At 40.7% G+C, this 21,247-nt stretch overlaps 1 protein-coding gene across 1 annotated transcript; it reads right to left on the bottom strand.

Annotated features, from left to right (window-relative positions):
• Positions 1–112: 112 nt before the first annotated feature.
• Positions 113–21,045, bottom strand: LOC119739142 (katanin p80 WD40 repeat-containing subunit B1-like). Its single transcript, XM_038213969.1, has 16 exons — positions 20,824–21,045; positions 19,261–19,391; positions 18,170–18,287; positions 17,045–17,145; positions 15,731–15,856; positions 15,229–15,344; positions 14,464–14,535; positions 13,662–13,866; positions 13,073–13,233; positions 11,678–11,811; positions 10,964–11,256; positions 4,585–4,752; positions 3,889–3,965; positions 3,269–3,343; positions 2,687–2,800; positions 113–1,952 (listed from the first exon to the last, which is right to left on the bottom strand). The coding sequence occupies exons 1-16, from the start codon at positions 20,849–20,851 to the stop codon at positions 1,820–1,822; spliced, it is 2,052 nt and encodes a 683-aa protein (XP_038069897.1). The 5' UTR covers positions 20,852–21,045; the 3' UTR covers positions 113–1,819.
• Positions 21,046–21,247: the final 202 nt, after the last annotated feature.

Raw genomic sequence — 21,247 nt, 5'->3', positions numbered from 1 at the left:
CCAGTTATAAGTGTCATTTTTCCTTTTCTACAGGGTATCAAATTCCTGTCCTATGTTGAAAATGATAACACTTGACTTGGACAAATAGCTCAGAACGCAAAAGACGCAGTCATACGTATGTTCTGCAGAAACATTACAGACGGAATTTTATTATTTTCATTCACACGTGATACATACAAGACGCTCCAAAACAGGCAATAAGGCTGTAAAAAAAAATAATAAATAAGGAAAAGATCGAGTCAGAGTCGTACAATCTTTAACCACTCTTTCCCGAATTTCACCAAAAAATGTGCTTAAAAAAACATGCTTTGACGCATAGTATTGTATACATTACAAAATGTACACATCAAGCTCCCGAGATTTGACAATATTTCCACTTGGAAATATTTCAGAAACCAGAAATAACCCCGGCCTTGAAATATTGCTGTAGATAGGTTATGCCCCAAAACACTATTGATAGTGTATCATCAGTACAGTTTCAACGTTAGTATATACCATTTAATAAGTTATCACTAAACTATCCAACATGTATTTTGCCTGTCAATGGTGAATACACATCAGAACTATAATATACAATCAAAATTGGACTTTTGGGATATCTGTTAGATTTCCATTTGCCCTTCCCCCTTCCCCCTATGAAGTCTGGTATCAAAGCTAAATGATATAAGGCACAGAATACACATTAAATACCTGAAAAAAAATGTCAGCTTGGTATAATATATAAAACCGAATACATCCAATCAGATGCTCTGTTAAAAATGGCAGCTGCATTCAGTAAGCATTGCATGTTCTCTGACGAAGACCTGGATTGGACACTATGAGTTTAGAGATGAAACTTTGCACAAGGGAAGGGAGTTGCAGTTTATGGTAATGTGACCTAACCCAACCACAAACAAAGAACATTAACCCAAAAAAAAAGACTTGGAAGAATAAAAAGGATATTTACAAAAAAAAGTTAGACCAAGCTACAATGTTGAATACTGGGATTTTATTTGAAGGAGCAGAATTGTAAATTGGAATACTATCAATGGTTGGTCTCAGACAGAATACATCAGCAAACACAATCACACAAGACACTGACTGTCTGCCACTGATGCTTGGACTTATTGCTCCTCCGTCTATCCAACTAGTTTATCCCCGACATGCGTCAGTTGAAGTACAAACAGCCTGTGTAAGACTCGGTTTCATGAAACGTGTAAATAGATGCCAAATATGTGGTCCACGATGTGAGGAATGCACTTTTGGGTAGATGGCTGCACACATGACTGACCACCAACAGACGAGCGTTGTTGTGAACATTCTCAAAACTCTCTACTACATTTTCCCCTATCCTCACAATGGATAGGAAATAACTTGTATCATTGCTGGGAGCAGGGGAAAACCATTTCCTTTTGGGGGAAGGGGGAAAGGATGGGAGGAGCACTGGCTGACACAGGTAGGAGGGAGGGGGCTTGACATCCTCGACAATAGGGGGCGCTGTTTAAGTGCAAAGACTGGACATGATCTGACACTTGGTGGGGCTGTTCATGTGGTGGCTTCAACTGCAGGTTAAAGGTACGACTGGACACCCTCTGACACTAGGTGGGGCTGTTAATGTGGTGGCCTCTTTTGCAGGTTAAAGTATGACTGGACACCATCTGAACTGAGGTGCAGTTCATATGATAGTCCCACCAACACTGACACAAGTTTGCTGACCAGAACGACAAAAATGACAAATTCGAGGGTGGGGGGGGGGGCGGGGGGGAGGTCAGAATCCCGCTTCTCTCTAGTGACACCTCTGCTGGCGAGGCCTGATGCCTTAAACACTCTCTCTCTCCCATCAGTCAAGCTGAGCCAGTAGCAACTGGAGTTCCCTAAACGTGCTGCCCACCTTGCCCGCTACGTGCTGCCTGTCCTCCACTACGGTCCGCACTGCCAGCAGGTAGCCATAACACTTGCTGCACTTTTTGTATCTAATAAGAGCCCAGGAACAAAAAAGAAAAAAGGAATTACAACACGTACGTATGTGGACACAGCTGGCATTTCCTTTGGGACAAGCAGTGTTGGAGTTCAATGGGCTTTACTCAAGTCAAAGTGAATCTGTCCCGCGATCCGTACATCAAGTGTTCTCATCTTTTTCCCAGTGGTAACAGCATAAATTTCCAATTAACCCCTTCACGCTAGCTGACGGTTCCAGACCCAGCTTGATAAAAGCCGATAAGCCGGGGGATTGCAATTGCCGCATTCCTGCAGCATAGCGCATCCATTCATAGACAACAACTGAATGCCTGCATGTACACATTCCACCCAAAATGCAGCTGTCCGTGGCCGAATAGGGGTGTCAATGGGTTAAGAACATAAGGAGTTTCCCTATGGAACATTTCCATGGTTTTTGTAACTGAATAATAGCTGTAGCATCTGTGCATGAACACTAGATCATGCCCTGGAGAGCTCCAAGGGAACATACGGCGTGAACTCCCTAGTTAGTGTGCATGTGGCACACACACCCAAGTTTCATTGAAATGTGTTCAAAAATTAATATTTCCAAGCAAACCACTGCCCCATGACGAATACCTGAACAATAGCTAGCACAATGCTTTCGCCATTGAAGGGGGCCGTCGTGATGGCATTGATATTGTGACCGGATTCCTCCATATTCAAGCTTGCCGAGCCACAGGTATACCCTCGCAGGCTTAAATGGACTTACCTTTCTTCCCTAGAGATGTCTACAGCTGAGGGCGGCATTTTGACGTTGGACTTGATGAGACTTGTAAAACTCTTGAGAATCAGTTTCAGCGAAGCACATGCACTATGGACATAGCTGCAAAAAAATAGGGGCACAGACAAATATCGATTCAATAAGATGATTTTCTTTCTGACTATCCTATCTCCTACTGGACTTAATTCAACTTTTTTTTGTAAAAACAGCTACAAAGTCAAACCACAATTTTTGTTCATTTACCATCAACGGAAAAAATATTGCATCCTGACGCCACTTTTTTTTTAATCATATGTCATGCCAATGGAGGTCAGTCATTGCAAAAATGTGGAAAAGACATGAATCTGGGACTGAGAAACATTTCCAATTTTGTTAGAAAATACTTTTAAAATCCTCCTTGACTCTCCATAGACTTTTCACACAACCGACAAACATGACAAAGTGGCGTCTGGATACTACAGTCTTTTCCAATCAACATTGCATTAATAGCTTTATCATGAACAAATAAAACAAATCAGAGCAACGCAATTGAAACGGAGGTTGGAGAAAAATTGTTACACTGCAACTTACTTTTCGTATTTGCTTGTTAATAGTTCCTTGATTTTCGGTAAAAGAATCACACACAAATCTAATGACCATAGCGACCTGTGAACAAAACAAGTTGAAGAAATTGTTAGTTTTTTCCTATACAAAGATAGCTTTTCACCTCGATATGAATTCAAATTGCAATTGACCAAGTTACATTTGGTAACAGTTTACACAACTGACTAAAATGGCAGATCACGTAAAGTTCTGGCTTATGAAAAAAGCCACAACTTGTCTTGAACAGAATCTGTGAAAGAACTGTACATGAAAAACTATCTAGGCTGCTCGTGACAGCATGTGCATAAACTGTTTCATGCCGGACATTGGCACTGGATAGTATGTAGCGTGTCATGAATTAGAAGGTTTTTTTTACACGTACAAGCTGTAGCGTCCTTAGGCACATGTCTGCTTTTAACGGTCATGTTGTCCATTTAAATTATTTAGAGTGTAGTTATGTCCCCAATCCATTTTGCATTTTTTTTTGCAGCCCATCCACCTCTCAGATACAAAATTTATGTGACATTTCCATCATTGTAAAGAAGCACAAGCGAGATCCTTATCTGATTTATTTCCAATAAAGATGAACACTGCAAATCCCAACTCACTTTTTGATATTCATGATGTTCAGTAGATCTACAATGATTGCCTGGTCCCTCATGTTGACAGCAGACTCCACAGCAGTCTGAAATAATCATAATGAAAATACATGATCAGCGCATGCTTTTAACCACTTAGCGCCAGGATTATTTTTGCCAAAAATCGTAAGCCAAACATCACAAATACTGATTCCCAAGACTCATTTCAACAGTATTTGTACGATATTTCTTGCCAAAACCTCACACATTTCAATACTCCGGGGTGTGTACTGCAGCATAAATTGTATAATAATAGGCCGTGCACAACGGCAAATTCAAGATTAACACACGGTCCGCCTCCACAGACTTCATGGACTGTGTGTGTGTGTACAAAAGACACGAGGGATTAGCGTTTTTAGACGTCACCAGGCAATCTCAATGTCTTAACCCGTCAGCCGTGTCCGTGTATATAAACAGCAAATGCATGTTATCGCATCCTCCAACACGAACTGGTTAAAAAAAACTCCAAATTGTTTTGGTTAAAGATAAAAGCATCATCAAATTCACTCATTTAACATTTTTGAAAACATTAAAAAAGGTTCCTTCTACTAGGCTGTCTGCTTTCGAATAATTTATTATTCAAAAAATTAAGGGAGGCCTAATTTTTTTCAAGGGTTTGAATATCAGGTTTCCCAAATCTACCCGAATAGTGAAACCTGGGCTTACTTTGATATCTCCTGCCGTCCATATTGCCCGGACCACGTCCAGGTTCTTGTTCCTGCTGGTCAGCACCGCACACATGGAGTTGTGGCCCTTCATCAGCGAGTCCAGGGCCTCCGCTTCGGTCTCCTTCGCCCGGGTCTTCTGGTCGCCTCCTGCACCCCGCATGTTTTGCTGTGACGGCACAAAATTGTGCAAAGGTTTACTACGTAAATGCCACATTCAGATTTTTTTTCCCAGTGTTATTTGTTGTAAACACATGCTTTAGGTGACAGTGGGTAAACTGAGACAGAAAATTTGGGGAAAAATGTTGGAGCTTGAACATGTAACACAGGTACTTCAGTGTATTACACTGTATTTATTCACAGATGAATACATAAAATCATGGCTCGGGCAGATTTGTAAGGAGTCACTGATTTTTGTGACTTGAATCGAGTCAAGTCATTTTAAAGAAGTGACTCAAGTCGAGTCATCAGGTCAAGAAGGTCGAGCCGAGTCGAGTCGGGTCCAATATTTAGCTCGAGTCAATTTGAGTCACAAATGTAGCACCTTATAAACCCTTATAAGGTGCTACATAATGAGTCTCATATTTCTCATGTACTTCATTCATCTTATAATAGACATAACTTCCAGTGCCTCGAGTACTGTACTCCGTTGCGATAATGCCTGAATAGGTTTCTGCAACATAACCATACAGATACAGAAATATTTGAACACTATATTCCAAAATGTATAAAAGGAGGGCGTACATTTAGCCGGCGTTCGAATCTAAGAGCTTCATAAGAAATTGCTCAAAGCCAATGATGAAACAATGAATTAGAAAATGTGTTTAAAATCCAGTTCCTGGATCAGTTCCTGGATAGTATTTTGTGCATTCTACAACCATGAGGTGGGAGTCTGTGACACGCTGTATGTTTGTACATGACAAGCGGCTGCTGTACTTTCTGCCGTCAAATTTTAACATGGATAACAACAGCACTGTAAGTGGAGAGGGATGTTTCAGTGGATTTTGCATAGGATTGCAGCGCTCTGTGTCGGCAAATCCTGGCAAAATTGCTTTCAGCTTAGACATCTAGGTAAAGTGTTGGGGATTAAGGGGTCTTTTGGGATTCTGGCACTGTCCCAGTTTTCTGTGAATAAATGACATAAAATGAAATGTTGCACGCTTTCAACTTTGGTCACATTTCGTGGCAACAAAGCCAGCCAGGAATCGCGTTGAGCTTACATGTACATATAGATGTCTGTATTGTACAGAGGACCTCAGGGCATTTCAATGAATTTTGGCAATTTACATTTTGGTCAAAAGTGAATACAATTTTCCACACTGAGGGAAAAACTATTTACACTTAAATTTGGGGTAGATCATTTGTCATTTGTGACCTGTTCTGTCAAAATCAGACCTTTCTGGGCATAAGGTCAAAAATGAGATTTTTACATATTGTTAAAACATGTATATTTTCCTTTTAATTTAAAAGGTTGTTTAATTTTTGAAACCTGTAATTCCTGGGCAAGGTTATGCTACTTTGAAGTTACATTGGGTCGAAAAGTAGAAAACAGAGAAAATGGCCACGAACGTCACAAAACAGACATTTCTTTATCTGATATACCTCAACAAATCATCAAAAATACTATATTTAGAGTTCAAATTAGGGTTTCAAACTTTTATAGTATATTTAAGACATGTTCAAGATTACAAATATGCAAAAATTAGACAATTGAAAAAATCAACCCCACAGCGTTTTTTTAGACCTAGCTCAATTTCAACCTCTGCCCAGAAGCGTCTGCTTTTGACAGAACAGGTCACATTTGTGCATTTTTTTTCCTTTTGAAGCAACAAAAGTGCTCCAAATCTAAAGACAGATGCTAAAGTTTTAAGTTCAGTGAGTGCTGTACATCCTGAGTAAACGATATGCTATAGGATCTCGATTTCAATTCAAAAGTTGCCAAGTCATGTTTTGAATTGCGCTTGAAATCAATGTCTGGGACACGTTCAGCCGATTGCAGCTACGCGATGTCATGCACTGAACTGATGAATAATGGCAACCGCTCGGGGTGTGCGTTGTGTCAACGCTAGCGCACGCCCATCAGGCATGCAACTGGGAATAGAAAAAAACGAGGAAACTCAAAACCACTTTGTACAGGAGTTTAAATGCTTAATGGCATTAATGAGAAGTTAAAAAACAAGAAAATCAGTGAATCCAAGGAAAAGTTGCACGCGCGCCTTACCCATTCATGGATTTGCCCAATCACATGTACAAACCCACTACTAACGGAAATTTCCAAAAATGCATCACTTGACGCCTCTTTGGAAATGGCCTGTTTTTTATTGTTTTCTTCAAAATGACAGCATGCCGGAAAGAATAATTTCACAGGGAGTTTACTGCCATTACCATCTTCAAACTAAGTTTGCCTTTCAACAATAATTTTGTCAGTTACTTTTTGAATAACTGCAAATGATCTACTCTACCTTTAAATGGTAAACTGTGTAATGCATCTGTAAGCCCGGCAAAAGTCTTTCTCCTAAATGCATGTGCACAGACAACACCTTTTCCCCTTTCTTTTGCCTCAGATTCTTTCCAGGACTACTGTATGTAACGAAGTGAATTTGAATGCTCCGTACACCTGTTTGATCGATACAAGACCAGCTATTCAAAGATTGCCAGACATCGGGTATTCACCGCGGCCATACAGGATCATCCCCCAGCCTAAGAATGCTCATACAGTATGCATGAACATGTAGACGGCTTTCAACGCATCATGCATACAGGGTTTTAGAAAAGGCCAGACTACGAAAGCATGCGTGTTAGCATGCATGAGGTATTAGGGACTTTTAAAGGGAATATACAACATTTGCAAACAACGAAAAATAAAACTACCAAGTTTTTACGAAATACCTTACTAGGATGTTGGTAAATGACAGTCTAAAAGCAACCTGTAAAATTATGGCACCTGGTATGAAGTTATTTTTAAGAAAATTGTATTTTTGTATACATTTCCAACGCTGGTCGGCCGACCATCGTTGGAAAAACCTAACTATTTTTCGACTTCTGCTCCAAATTTACCCTTTTTTTCAGTTCGAAATTTTGTTTGCTATTGGTTACATGTTCATCAACAGGTGCAGGCCAGCTAGACTGGATCCCCTTACCTTACAATTTTTCTGGCATCTATTAATTGATCCATTTTATCTTTAGTGGAGTCAGGGAACCAGACTACTTGAACATTTTTGTTTTTCTTGGTTTTTCCAGCATTTTCGAACACAAAATTTCAAACATGTCAGTTTAACAATATTTGATCTACTATACTAACCCCTCAAATAGTTCATTTCTGAAAATAACAGCCACAGCCAATGATGTACATTCCCTTTAAGGCACCTGATACAAGACACATACTATGGCACTGAACTTGTCACCCTGGCTTTGTTTGGGTTTCTTTAACTTGCAGCTGAAAAATACAGGAAGTCTTGAAAATGTCATGGATTTTAGCTACAATGTCTATGCTGTCGGAAGTCTTTGATACAATCATCAGTTTTATATTACGGATGTCTTCAGGTAATCTTTTTTTATTTATAATTTAAAACAAAAATTTGATAACCAACATCAGTTTTGGTTTTTTTACCCTTTTTAAGGTTGCTTCGCCTTGCAAAAAAAAAATGTATTTCATGAATTTCAGCTGCAAGGTCTACGATATCGGAGTCATGTGATGCATAAATCAGTTTCACATTACACATGTCTTCGGGTAAAATTACAGTTTTTCTTATTATTAATTTTTTGTGTGATCAGTATCACCAGTATCATTTTTCAGTTGTTTTTTTTATTTCAATAACAGTGGGCAACGGAGATTTGCATATATTGCATATCTCCTGACTTATATCCAATTCTACAGCTGCCAAAAAGGGATAGACTTCAAACATTTTTACGCGACGCATTCTCATACAGCAACTGAAAAAAAACTCAACTGCCAAGCATAAAGAATACACATTGTTATATCGTGTGCTTGGATACTGTAATTTCATTGGTCGAGAACAGTCACGTGTCCAGTCTGTAAAAATGCATATACAATGGTTAAAGAGGTTGTGGAATGCTCGAAGACATTTCTGTCATTTTTCGGGTATATGTAGCCCAAGGTGTGATGAAATAAAAACGACTATTGTGTCTGTCATGAAATAAGTACAAAAGGTACTTTTGAGAGCTGTTTTCAGGTCCTGTTTCGACCCGAACGTGCAATTTGTGTTAAAGTCGTCGTTGGGGGCAGCAAACAAAACACAGTAATCGTGACGTAATAAACAGGACTCCTGATGCAGCGTAGTATAAGCGAGTCCTGTTTATTGCGTCACGATTTGTCTCATTTTACGAAGAACCCGACGACTGTTGATTTCAATTATGCGCTCGCCATACACATTTCTCGATGAATTTCAGTTTTATAAACATATAAACGCACATTACAAAAGAATGGGACTCTGTCATTATGATATATGTGACCCGCTCTGCAAAAATGAGTCTGATGTCGCATAATTTGAATTCAAGCTTTTGCCATTTTGAAATGGAGACAGTAAAAATTTGCTCAAAATTTGGATTTTTTTGTTTTTGTTGTATTTTGGTTGTTTGATAGTTTTAGTTCAAATATCTTACACAGAAATGTAAATATTGTAAGAAAAAGAAAAAAAATTATGAATCTTTGGTGCTTTTCTTGGTTAGTTACAGTGTATTTGTCATTTTTCAAAGCCTTTTTTCTCCATTGAGACACTTCTAGCTTTGCAAAAACTTTACAGAATGAAACAAGCACAACAATGCAACCAAACATCCTAGAGAGGTCCGTGATATACCAAATGAAAGCTTATTTCATTCCCATTTTATTAATGTAGTTAACTCAAAATGTCAGTTTTGCAACAACAGACTCATTTTTGTGGAGCGGGTCACATATATGGGTCTACTCTACAATAAAAAAATATAAAAAACAAAAGGACTTTCAGCATTCCACAACCTCTTTAACCTCGTATAAAATGCGCGTTGCATGCGTGTAGAACCTTCACGCGTGCTCACGACTGAGATGAGAACTGCATGCATGCAATGCGAAATGGCTCAGTCTCATGTCAGGCAGGAAAGCCTGCAGTGGTAAGGGTTACACCGCACTGATTTTATTTATTTCTTGCGAAGTATAGTTACAACCATTTATCGTTTTGACTTATTGGCACGATATAACAAAAACAATTGTTGACTGCTGTAATGTGGGATTCGCCTCGGGTGCTATGCGTCTGCACCCCTCAGGTGTTAAGAACATCATGCCCTACATCACAGCAGTCAACAATTACTAAATATAAAGAAAAAAATCGTTCAAGTGCTTTTTGTTTTTACAAATCGTATTTGTACGTTTTCTTGTGTGAGAGATTTTCTGTTACAGACATTAACAGAAAATTAAAATAGAAAATTACAATACAGATGACAGCAATATTACAAAATGAACAGCGATTTATTTTTGTACACACCAAAACACAATGAACACCAATTAAGTATATAATTATGATGTCAATTAAGGCCCCCCAAAAAAATACTCGGTCTCTGGTCAGCGCGCGCGTCGTTTTTATCATGCGTGTCAACCTTTCTTTTTTTTTCAAATTAACACGGAAGCTACAACAGCGCCCTCTATTGCTGCGCCTCCTCAAATTTTTGTACCAAGGAGCACCAAGGAATGGGGAAATTGCACCAAGGCAAATGATAAAGGGCACCAAGGCAAATTATGGAGGACACCAATGTATAATGAGGACACAAAAAAGCAAAATAGTACCCACCTTGTCTGTACAATACAAGCTTGAAAAAAAAAAAAACACCAAAAAAACAAAAAAACAAAAAACGCGTCGCCGCATCAATTCCGGAACTTCGGTCTGCCCAGAGACCGACTATTTTTTTTTTTTGCCTAACTGTAATGTTCCTCAATCCTCCAAAGTTCTCCGGGCAGTTTTGGAGGATTTCGGAGGATAAGGGGCTGAATACAACATACAATTTTGGAGGATTGTGGAGGGTTAAAGGCACATGGACATTCAGTATCGGTTGATTTTGGAGGATTGAGGCTGAATGCGTTTTGAGAGGCAAGGCTGTTGGAGGATTTTGAAGGATTGAGGCGGTGGGTATCCTTCCTTTGAAGTGCAAATCTAGGGAGGATTGAGGGTGGTTCCTAGCAAAATGAGCCTAGGGGGTTAGGGTTCAGGTAAAACCTCAGGAATTCTAAATTTGAAAAGGGATTCTTTCAAAATCTTGAAATCAGGAAAAATCCTGACAACAAAATCTTGAAATCAGGACAAATCCTGACAAATCTCACCCCGGCGTTTGGAGTGACTATGACATGCCAATTTGAAATGGGTACAATGGTCCAAATGTCTGAGACGCCTTACCGGTAGGAAGGCGTTCATGTCCAACCCAGCAGGCTGATTTCTGTCCGAGGAAATGATGTTCTGCGGTGTCCGCTGCGGCGCTGGGTCTGGCTGTCGCTGCGGGGGCGGTGCTGGTTCCGGTGCTGCTACTGCTGCTGCAGCTGGTTGTAGTTTAGGTGCTGGTGCGGGCTGTGAAGGCGCCTGTGGAGGTGGCTGGCTTGTCTGTTTCGGTTGTGGCGCTGGTGGTTGCGACGGGGCAGGCGGCTGGTCATCCAGAGGGGCTGGGAACGGCTGGTCTCTTGTTGGCGATCGTGCTGAAGCAATGGAAAATTTGAAAGCAGGTGCCATGATGACTAAAAGTATGCACTGCAATTTGCAAAGGAGAAGCAGAGGTATGTACATATTATTTTTTTTATTTACCACCCCCCCCCCAATCTTTTTACGTTTCCTTGCTCTACTTAAACCTCAAAACATTTCAATATTCATTTTAAAATGCTCATGTCTACTACACGTACATAACTAGACTGGCGATCAAACACTCCAGCTAATCCTCCGACAAGCAGAAAACCACTGAGGTACAACCCACAATCAAATTCAAGCTTCTACCAATCACAATGCTTATGACAATCTCATTCAACATATGAAGATCATCGGAATAGTTAAAATTCACAAAATTTCAAAGTTCCTGCAATGATTCGGGAATTTATACATCTGTATACAACTGTTTTATCTCACATATTCTCTTCTTGGGATGGAATATACTGTCGTAGTTGACCGGGTCCTGGATGTCAGCGGAGGAGGCAGAGTCATCCTCCTTCTCATCTTGAGTGGGAGACTCCCGCTGTGCCTCAGACTTAATCTCAGGCTCCCTTCATGAATAGGAAATGTAAAGAAGGATGTGTGATAAATATCATTAAAAAAGAAGTCCACTACACTGTATGTGATGGGGAAATACAGCCTGCCTTGCCAATTTGGGGAATGGTAGAGTGGTTAGGGTTTTGCCACAACAATGTTGACAAGCTCGGTGGTCGACTGGTAAGGTGTCTGCACAAGCAAGCAGAAGTTTGCGGGTTCGAGTCCCAACCAGTAGACTTGTCAATTTATTTTGCTAGCCCTCAGACGGCACTGATTATGCAGTGCTTATGAAATTATGTTGGTTAAAGGGAATGTACATCATTGGCTTTAGCTGTAATTTTCAGAAAAGAACTATTTGAGGGGTTAGTATAATAGATCAAATATTCTTTAACTGACATGTTTGAAGTTTTGTGTTCGAAAATGCTTGAAAATCCAAGAAAAACAAAATTGTTTAAGTAGTCTGGTTCCCTGACTCCACTAAAGATAAAATGGATCAATTTATAGGTGTCGGAAAATTGTAAGGTAAGGGAACCAGTCTAGCTGGCCTGCACCCGTTCATGAACATGTAACCAATAGCAAACACAATTTGGACTGGAAAAAAAATGGTAAATTTGGAGCAGTAGTTGAAAAATAGTAAGGTTTACAAAATACCATTAATGTATACAAAAATACCATTTTCTTGAAAATGACTTGACACCAGGTGCCATAATTTTACAGGATGCTTTAGACCGTCATTTACCAACATCCTAGTAAGGTATTTTGTAAAAACTTGGTAGTTTTATTTTTCGATGTTTGCAAATGTTGTATATTCCCTTTAAGCAAAACCCACTATAAAATTTACATCTCTCAGACACAAAATTCCATCCTACAAAGTAGAGGTTTGTAACTCATAATCAGAGGGTCAGTAGTGTGAATTCAACTGCTGCCTCTATGTTGTGTCCTTGGGCAAGCCACTTTACCCATACTTGCCTTACTCCATCCAGAGTATAATAACAAACCGGCATTGGCTTGGGGTTTGGGAGTAACATGCAATGGTTTAGCATCCACTACATGTTAACAATTATTAACTTTTGGCCAGCTGAAAGATTTCTTTACATTTGTGTCTGTGGATATTGTGTTTTCTTCCATTACAAAGACCCTCTATGTAAATATCTCCGTGGTAAGTTAAACAGAGAAGTAAGTAAGGAAACAAAACATTTTCAAAATATTTGACATCAATGGATTGCTTGTAGCCAGCAAATTAGCCTCAAAACCCAACATGTCCATTCCACCGACCTTTGCTTGGTTGACGTTGTAGGTGGTCTCTCTGTGACGAAACTCCGCCTACCACTGGCTGACAAGGGGGCGGCAGAGGCTGGCTTCTGTCCCTGACTCGTGCCGGCTGGCTGCCCCTGCTGGAGCTGTTGTATCGAAACTCCCCTGGTTTTGTTGACTCTCTGCCAAATTAAATTGTACCAGAATTAAACAATTTGAAAATCCCTAATGCTATGCTTTGTTATATTGTGGTAAAAACAATTTGCCTGACCGGCAGTGGAAACAGGCTCAAGGGTTAGAGAGAAATATGAAAACTCCTATTCACACAAAATTGTAAATTTTGTGCCCAATTACAAATTTGGATCCTCATAAAAAATTTGTTACAGAAATTCAAAGCATATACAATGGCATATGAAAATCTGTATGCAATTGTTTGCGACGAATAGTGACATCAAGTGTATAACGGTGTCTAGCGCCAATCCCCCCTCCCACCCCACCCACAGCCAAAAATTACAGAACAAAATGTCGTTTGCAGAAACTTGACAATCCCCTTTCCCAAATATTCCACTGTTGTAGATTTTCTCATCACAAAACTCGAGGGACCACGTACCTGAAGGTCCACTACGTGAACAGAGACATTGGTCTGATTAAACGAAGCGCCGATGAGCTGAGAGGAAGCCACTGCCAAGTCTGCCACCCTGCCCCATCCCATGGAGAATGTATCATAGCAGCAGGCAGGCTCCCAACCATACACATGCAGCATGTCCTGGCTGCCGCTGTACAGGAAGTTGCCCTCGGAGTGAAAGACGAGCGCCCTTCAGAGAAAAAGGCAATGGGTAGTATGATACACATGTTGGGGAAAGGGCAAAGGGGAATATAATAATATTGACTGAGAATGAGGTCACTAGTTTACGCCCCAAGGGACAGTGTAATTATAATACAAGTAATAAATATTATATAACAAAATTAATTTTAAAAATCCCATCTTATTAATAGTTAATGCGGTACCCGCTGCTATGTACATTAGACTCGAACCAGCCAACCGATCCCGTTAGCTCGGTGGTCGAGTGGTAAGACATCTACACTAGAAAGCAGGAGGTCGTGGGTTCGAGTCCCACCCGAGCGATTTTTTTCCAACTTTCACTCGGGAGGTAACACACTGAGTATACAGTGTTTATACGTCGTTGAAGGGCAAAACCTGATTTGATGAATTTCAATCTTTTCGAGAACTTACTTACAACATCGAAATGTTGACAAATTTTGCTCCTTTATCCTTCTGTATAGTGAATTCTTTATTCAACTTATTTTATAACTTTTAATAACTAAAACGTGAAGTAAAAAACTTGTTTTTTAAACCAAGAAGTGTTGAAGTGGTCAAGCGATCCAAGCATTAGTCAGAGAGTGAGACATACCTGACTTCAGACGCAGAAGGCGATGTTGAAGACACAAGATCAAATGTCTCCAAGTCCCAGAATTTTACAGTCCTATCAGGTGAAATAAAATGGGGAAAACATTAGCAACTGTAAATGTAACTCATTTCACCATCCATAACACCACATAAGAAAAGTTACTTTTCAAAATGCAAAATCCTACCCAGTTATTTGGCCTTGGCGAATTTCACTGCTTTATTGTCACAATAGTGTACAATGTATTTCCCAAAACGATGTTTTGAGAATTAAAAAAAATCTTTAAAAAAAATGGTACCAACCCAATTAATATTATCATTGTCCACTTCACACTGACTTTAATTTTCCCGCGAACGCCAGTAGAACATGGACAAATATAGTGCGTCTGTGTCCCATATACCATGAGGCCGAGGGCCGAATGGTATTGTGGGTTGCAGACGCACGACATTTTCCGTGTTCCACGAGCACGAGTAGGATAAAGACTTTATCTTCAAGCAAACTTGACGCACAGTGAAGTTGGAACTAGCACACCTTACACGAACCGTTAAGCGGTTTAACGGAATGTTGCTCACATCTTGGAATAACGCGATACACAGAGTGCGATATGGACCTCATCGAAGGACCTCATTTAAGAAATAACGGAGGATTTCGCAGGGTTGAGGGTGTATGCAATTTTTACAAAAAGGCAGTTGGAGGATTTTGCAGGATTGGGGTTGCATTTTAGCAAAAATGCCTAGGGAGTTAGGGCTAATTAAAGAAAATCAATCTTACTTGTCTGCACTTCCTGTAGCTAGGAGAAACTCATTAGGATGGAACTCAACATGGTTGACGGAATTTTCATGCAGCTTGAAGTCATGCAGAAGTTTGCCAGAAGTCAGATCCCACAACTACAATACCAACAACAAAATCAGGAACTATCACTGTTTCTAACTAGTATTTAGATTGTGAGTGAATGAAATGGTAGTTGTACATGCTACTGCTAGTTTAACCTTGCGCTTTTGAGTGTAACCTTTGCAAGTCAGTAGCAAACAAGCTAAAATCAATCACAGTAAAACTCTTCTCTAACAGAAACCCAGTTACTCCTCGATGGGGAGAAGCAAAATGTCTTGCAAAGTATCTTGCCCGAGGACACACACACCGCAATCCGAAGCTGGACTCGAACCCACAACCTGCAGAAAATACCCACAGACCTTGAATTAAATGCTCCAGACCGGGAGGCCACAGCTCCAGTGGAACTCCGGAATATCTACACTTGATTTGTGGATTGGTTTACCTTAACAAGCCCATCAGCTGATGCCGACGCGATCCACCGACCATCTGGACTGAAGCGGATGCAGTTGATGGGACCAGTGTGGCCTTTGTAGGTGAAGATACAGCCTTTCCTCCTGATGTCCCATAACTGCAAACAAAAAGTGAATTTTTTGGGGTTCAAGAAGCAATCTTGCAAAAATAATACGGGCATTTCCAGCACTATGAAGAGAAGTGTAATGTCCGTGATGGAGCCTACTAAGGCCCAAAAAAAATATATTTCTGCTTCCGATTACATGGCATTTGAAAATAGGGTAGGTAGGTAGGGAATTTTTTTTTTTTTTTTTTTTTTTGCAAATTTTTTTGTGTACGATCATATGGAGGCTTCTGCGAGTAGTCAAGGGTAAAAGGTAGAAATTGATGGTTTTGGGTGTTATTTTCTCATTTTTTCAATAAAAAAAATTAGGGTAGGGACTGTCAGAATAGGGTAGGTAGGGAAACCGGAAGCAACACTATTTTTTTTGCCTAAACATGATATCTCATTAATCACATACATTATCTGACCATTGGTGACTGACCAGCCTGTGTTAAAAGTATAGCAGGAGGCGAGGGAGGACATTTTGACCGTTTGTGACCTCTAAAATAACAGGAGGGTTAATGAATCAGAGAAATGATCCAAAACTCCTAGTCACAGACATTATATAAATCAGAAATTCAGAGCTGTCCATATATGTTCACAGACTGAGTCTCTTCAGATCTGATGCAGTAAGTGGTGACACAAAGCTAAATAATTTACTTTCCCCGCTCTTTAGCAAAATAGGTTTTTCAGGGTAAAACAAAAAAAATTAGCATACATTTTGCCGAATGAAGCAAGGAAAAGCAAATGCATAATAAAGCTGAAGCCCATTTGTTTTCATTTTTGAATGTTGCAAATGATAACGTTTACGAAGTATTTTACCCTCCTATATATGCAAACATCATTCTGTGCAAAGTGGTCCTTTCAGTCAAAATCAATCAGGTGACTGTTTTCAACAGTTAAGAGCTCCTAGCCTACGTAAAACAGGATTGACTAGCTGTGACTGTTTCTGTAACTTGATAACGCTACGCTTTGACTGTAGGTGATTGATAAGCCAGCTGTGCCTACCACTTGCCTGCTTTTGTCTGTTGACTGAATTTTGACTAGTCACATTGCTTGCTATAAATGTAATCTGACTGCTGGTGACTAGCCTGTGTAAAAGGCATGGCAGGGGAATATAATTGATTGTTTTGACTGTCAGCGACTGTTCAGACAGCAGGAGGGTGAAAAAGACTTTGCTCAAGAAAAACATGAAGTACTTACTTTGATGTTCAAGTCCACCGAGCCCGAAGCCACAAAGTCTCCATAAGGATGAAAGTCTAAACTTCTTGTGTTACTTTTGTGTCCCGTCAGTGTTCTGATAACTGGGTAAACAGACATAACAGGAAATTGTTTTCAACTGTAAAGGATCAAGATGGAAATAGAGTCTCTGTGGCTTTTTGGGGGTAATCATGAACGATGCTAAGACATGTGCTTTTTATTTTGTATCAGAGTTTTCTATAAATTTAGGTATAGACTAATCTGGCGGCATCCATTTTCTGCGGTGGCGCAAGGCTTTCGTGAGTCGCGCTCAGGTAAGGCGCATGCGTTTCGGCTCCTTTGACCAATACGAATACTAAAATGCGTGCGTGCCGAGTCTTTAAGAACGCGTGCAACATGAGCGTGAGCACGACACCACTGCAGTAAAAGCTTCTAATTCTGATCGCCGGATTCCACTATGGGCTCCGTGTACCAACAAAAGAGGGCGCCCTTTTACCTAGCAACGATGTTCCATGGGCGGGACACATACATTGCTGGTTGACGAGCGCGCACCATTTCTTGTGTGTGAGGCACGTACACCAGGGAATTTGTACTATGTACATGCAGCGGCCGCGCTTCGCGGCAAAATATTGCAGTCAGGCAAGATGGCATCATTCGGTCATCCCCAACTGTACTTTCTTTGCCGGTGAGGGGGCACTTGTGAACGGAGCAGATAGGTAGTTCATAAGCTATGCAGAGGAGGAATGCATTAAGTAATGCATCCAGAACTATTAAATCACAGATGTCAGATGTAACAGGGACAGGAAAAAGTGGACCCCACATTTATAAAGTGAGCCATCAAGGAATTTTTATTAAAACATTTTAATTATAATATGGTTGTTAAAACATTTTAATTATAATATGGTTGGACAAAGAAATTGACTTGAACAGGATTTGAACCTGAACCTTTGGATTACAATACATGTGCTCTACCAACTGAGCTATCCAGCTCTACATGTATGTTGGCAGTCTCCCAACCTTATGCACTTGGTCATGATCCCTTTGAAGCTGTCTTAACTGATTTTAGTTTGTTAGTAATCCTGCGTGACAGTAGAAGAAAGACACACAGATTTTCAAATATGTTCTTACTTTTGGCGGCTTCTAGATCCCATATCTTGAGTGATCCCGACTGTGACCCGGCTGCAACTAGCTCCTCGTTGTGGTTGAACCTGACACACTCCACAGGCGCAGTGTGGCCAGAAAGACTCTTGAAGTAATAAAAGATATCAATTGTAACGAATTAAACCACAATCAACCATAAACACCACAAATTAAGAACTGCATTCCATGTACACCATACACAAAGTGAGATCATACATGTAAGCATCTACACACATCACATAAGTAGACATCTCACCAAGCATACCTAAAGGCATTGCTATAGAGTACATTCCCTTTCAATCCTAACTGTTATTTTTAACCAAACTCTGATGGCCAAAACTCACCTCTAACGAATGGCCAATATACCGGACAATAAATTATACTGAACGATCTCTGGTGGACCCTGTTACGTCCCAAACTATACACTCACACTTGCTGCAAACCGCAAGAGAAACTAACATGCATTTTGTTACTTTTTTTTGCATTTGTGACATGGATGAAACAACAAGTAGACACGTTTTTGATGCATCCAGGAGAAGCTTGGTTGTAAGCCGTGAACAATTTCAAAATTCCCAATTATAGATGGGCCTTCCCAACTGGAACATTTAGGATGGGACCGATGGTAAATTTGGGGCATATACCCTACTTTGTTAGTTTATAGTGAAGAGAAGTAAAGTCTGTTACGAGCCAATGTGGCCGATCAGGCCGACGTTTATCTCCGGTTTTCAGTAGCATGAAACGACCGAGAATATTTCTACTCTCCCTTGATGGGATGCTAGTCCATCGCAAACTCCCCAGCTACTGCTGGTACCCATTTATACTCGTAAGTGGAGAGAGGCAAGTGGGGTAAAGTGGCTTGCCCAAGGATATAATATATGACCAGCAGCTAGATTCGAACCCCTGACCCTCTGATCATGAGTCGCGAACCCTAACCACTAGGCCACACTCCCCATAGTTATAGTGAAGTCCTACTATAAATATTTTCAAATTCCTCCCCCCCCCCCCCCACCCCTCAGGCTGTGGTAATCCATGAATGATGTTCACAGATCCACAGGCCTGTTACTATACTGTGAACTCACCATGATACAGTTGGGCTTGTCCACTGCCCACATGTTGACCTTTTTGTCATCGCCGCCAGTCACCATCACACGTCCGCTCTGCTGGCCCAAAGCCAGGCAGTTCACGTTGGCTCCGTGGGCCACAAATTCCTCTGTGACAGAAAATCCAAAACAAAAAACACGTTCTACTGGGTTTTCCAACAAAACTTTAAAGAAAAAACACTTATGAGATAGGCCTACTCGAAGGAAAAGTGTGAGCCTTATATCTTGAACTAGAAAACAACCGCATTTCAAATGCTCTCACCCAAACCATAGAGCAAGGAACCTGAATGTTGGACAACTTGACCGTTTGCCAACGCGACTCGGGACAACTCGACCGGTGCGACAACTCAACCGTTTACCAAGTTATTCGGATGAGACAAGTCCACTTTGAGTCGGAGACAACTTGATCGTGCATGTATGTAGCTCTAGCGGAGTGCGTGGTATTTTCCACACAGGTTGCCCGTCGATGTTGCGAGTAAGTCACAGAACCTGTGGCATGACCATGCGTGGTGGGTGTCACGTTGGCCGCCGGGACCCAGCGCGGTGCACGGCCATGACGGCGAAGAGGCATGATATAGCACAGTGGCTCGGCGCATTGGGCAGGGCAGCAGCACCGAATAACAGAGGCTAGTCTGTAGGAGTAAACCTACTTGTAGTAACATCTTATTGATGATGGTCAGTACGTCCAGGAAATCCATCCAACAAAAAAAACAAGGTAAGTAACATAATAATTAATAACATAATTAATAATTAATTTATAAACATATTAATGTTTTGCTATTATATTAATATTGAATTAATTCTTATCTCTGGAAAATTCATAACCTAAATACCCTTTTCAAAAACTGGTTGTGGAGGATACTTTATGGGTACTTGTTTTATAAACCCCTGCAGTTTACATTGTTGAATTTTCCGAGTGATTTTGTTATCCCATCTACCCAATTTCCCAAGAAAAACAATCATGTAACAATAACATTCATCAGGTTAATTCCTGGCAAACCCCAGCCCCAGCACAGTCGAGCCAAGCGCAGGCCTGATCATCTTGTCCAGCAACCCCAGCCATGCCAGCCCCATCAAGTGCAACCCGCCCAGCCAAGCCAAGCCCCCTCGTAATCCTGTCAGCATGGTCAGTGTCAAGCAACCCGAACACAATTCCAAAACAAAACTTCGACCAAGCCCCACCAACCCATCTCGCCCGTAGAATGTACCAGCCCGGCCATGGAAATTTGCCAATGAATCTGAATGATCATGGCATTGGCAAATGCCTCGCCAACCCCAAAAAAAATTGCGAGTCGACTTCTCACTTGTCAATGCCTGTAAAAAAAACAACTGACGACTTGTCTTTCCATTTGACGCACAGGCGGTCGAGTTATCGCACCGGTCGAGTTGTCTCAATGGTCGTCGAGTTGGCAAACGGTCGAGTTGTCCGAGTCTACCGCGCCGCGCCGCCTCAGCAGTCTGCTAACTATTGCTATTGCTACTGCTAATGCTATGGCATGCCAAAACACACAGGTAATTCGGCCTGCATCGCCGTGCACTTACGAAGTTTCCATGATCGCTTTGTTGTCATTTTAAAACACTAATTCACAGTCGTAGTTGATATGAAATGATTCTTCGATTCACACTTATTATGCTGCACAATCCACAGCTGACTTGAGATGGTCAGTTATTTTCTTCCGTGCAAAATCATGCGCCCGACATGTCGGGAATCGTCAGATCGTAAAATGCTTTTGACGTTGTGACGGTCGACCAGATTCAGAAAAACAATCGATTCCATTGGCTTACATTTATTACGCGGTTATTAGCAAACCAGCGACAAGAGTGATCTGTTTAACATTTTAGAAGCCAATATTCATTTAATTAAGTGGTTTGTGCCAAAAGATGTTTTTGTTGCAGAAGTATTTCTATTTTTGACATTGTCAGAAAATATATAAAAATCTTCAATATCGAAATAGAGACAACTACT

The sequence above is a fragment of the Patiria miniata genome, unplaced genomic scaffold, assembly GCF_015706575.1.
Source record: "Patiria miniata isolate m_02_andy unplaced genomic scaffold, ASM1570657v1 HiC_scaffold_30, whole genome shotgun sequence".
NCBI lineage: Eukaryota > Metazoa > Echinodermata > Asteroidea > Valvatida > Asterinidae > Patiria > Patiria miniata.
Note: the sequence above shows the minus strand (reverse complement) of the source record. Positions and strands in the feature narration are given on the sequence as shown.

Excerpts from the sequence above, each read along its gene's own strand:
- LOC119739142 (XM_038213969.1), bottom strand. The coding sequence starts at position 20,851 with ATGACAACAAAGCGATCATGGAAACTTC. Across the intron at positions 17,146-18,169 it reads GGATCTAGAAGCCGCCAAAA|TTATCAGAACACTGACGGGA; the intron begins GTAAGAACATAT and ends CTGTTTACCCAG. Across the intron at positions 4,753-10,963 it reads ACATGAACGCCTTCCTACCG|CAAAACATGCGGGGTGCAGG; the intron begins GTAAGGCGTCTC and ends GTGCCGTCACAG.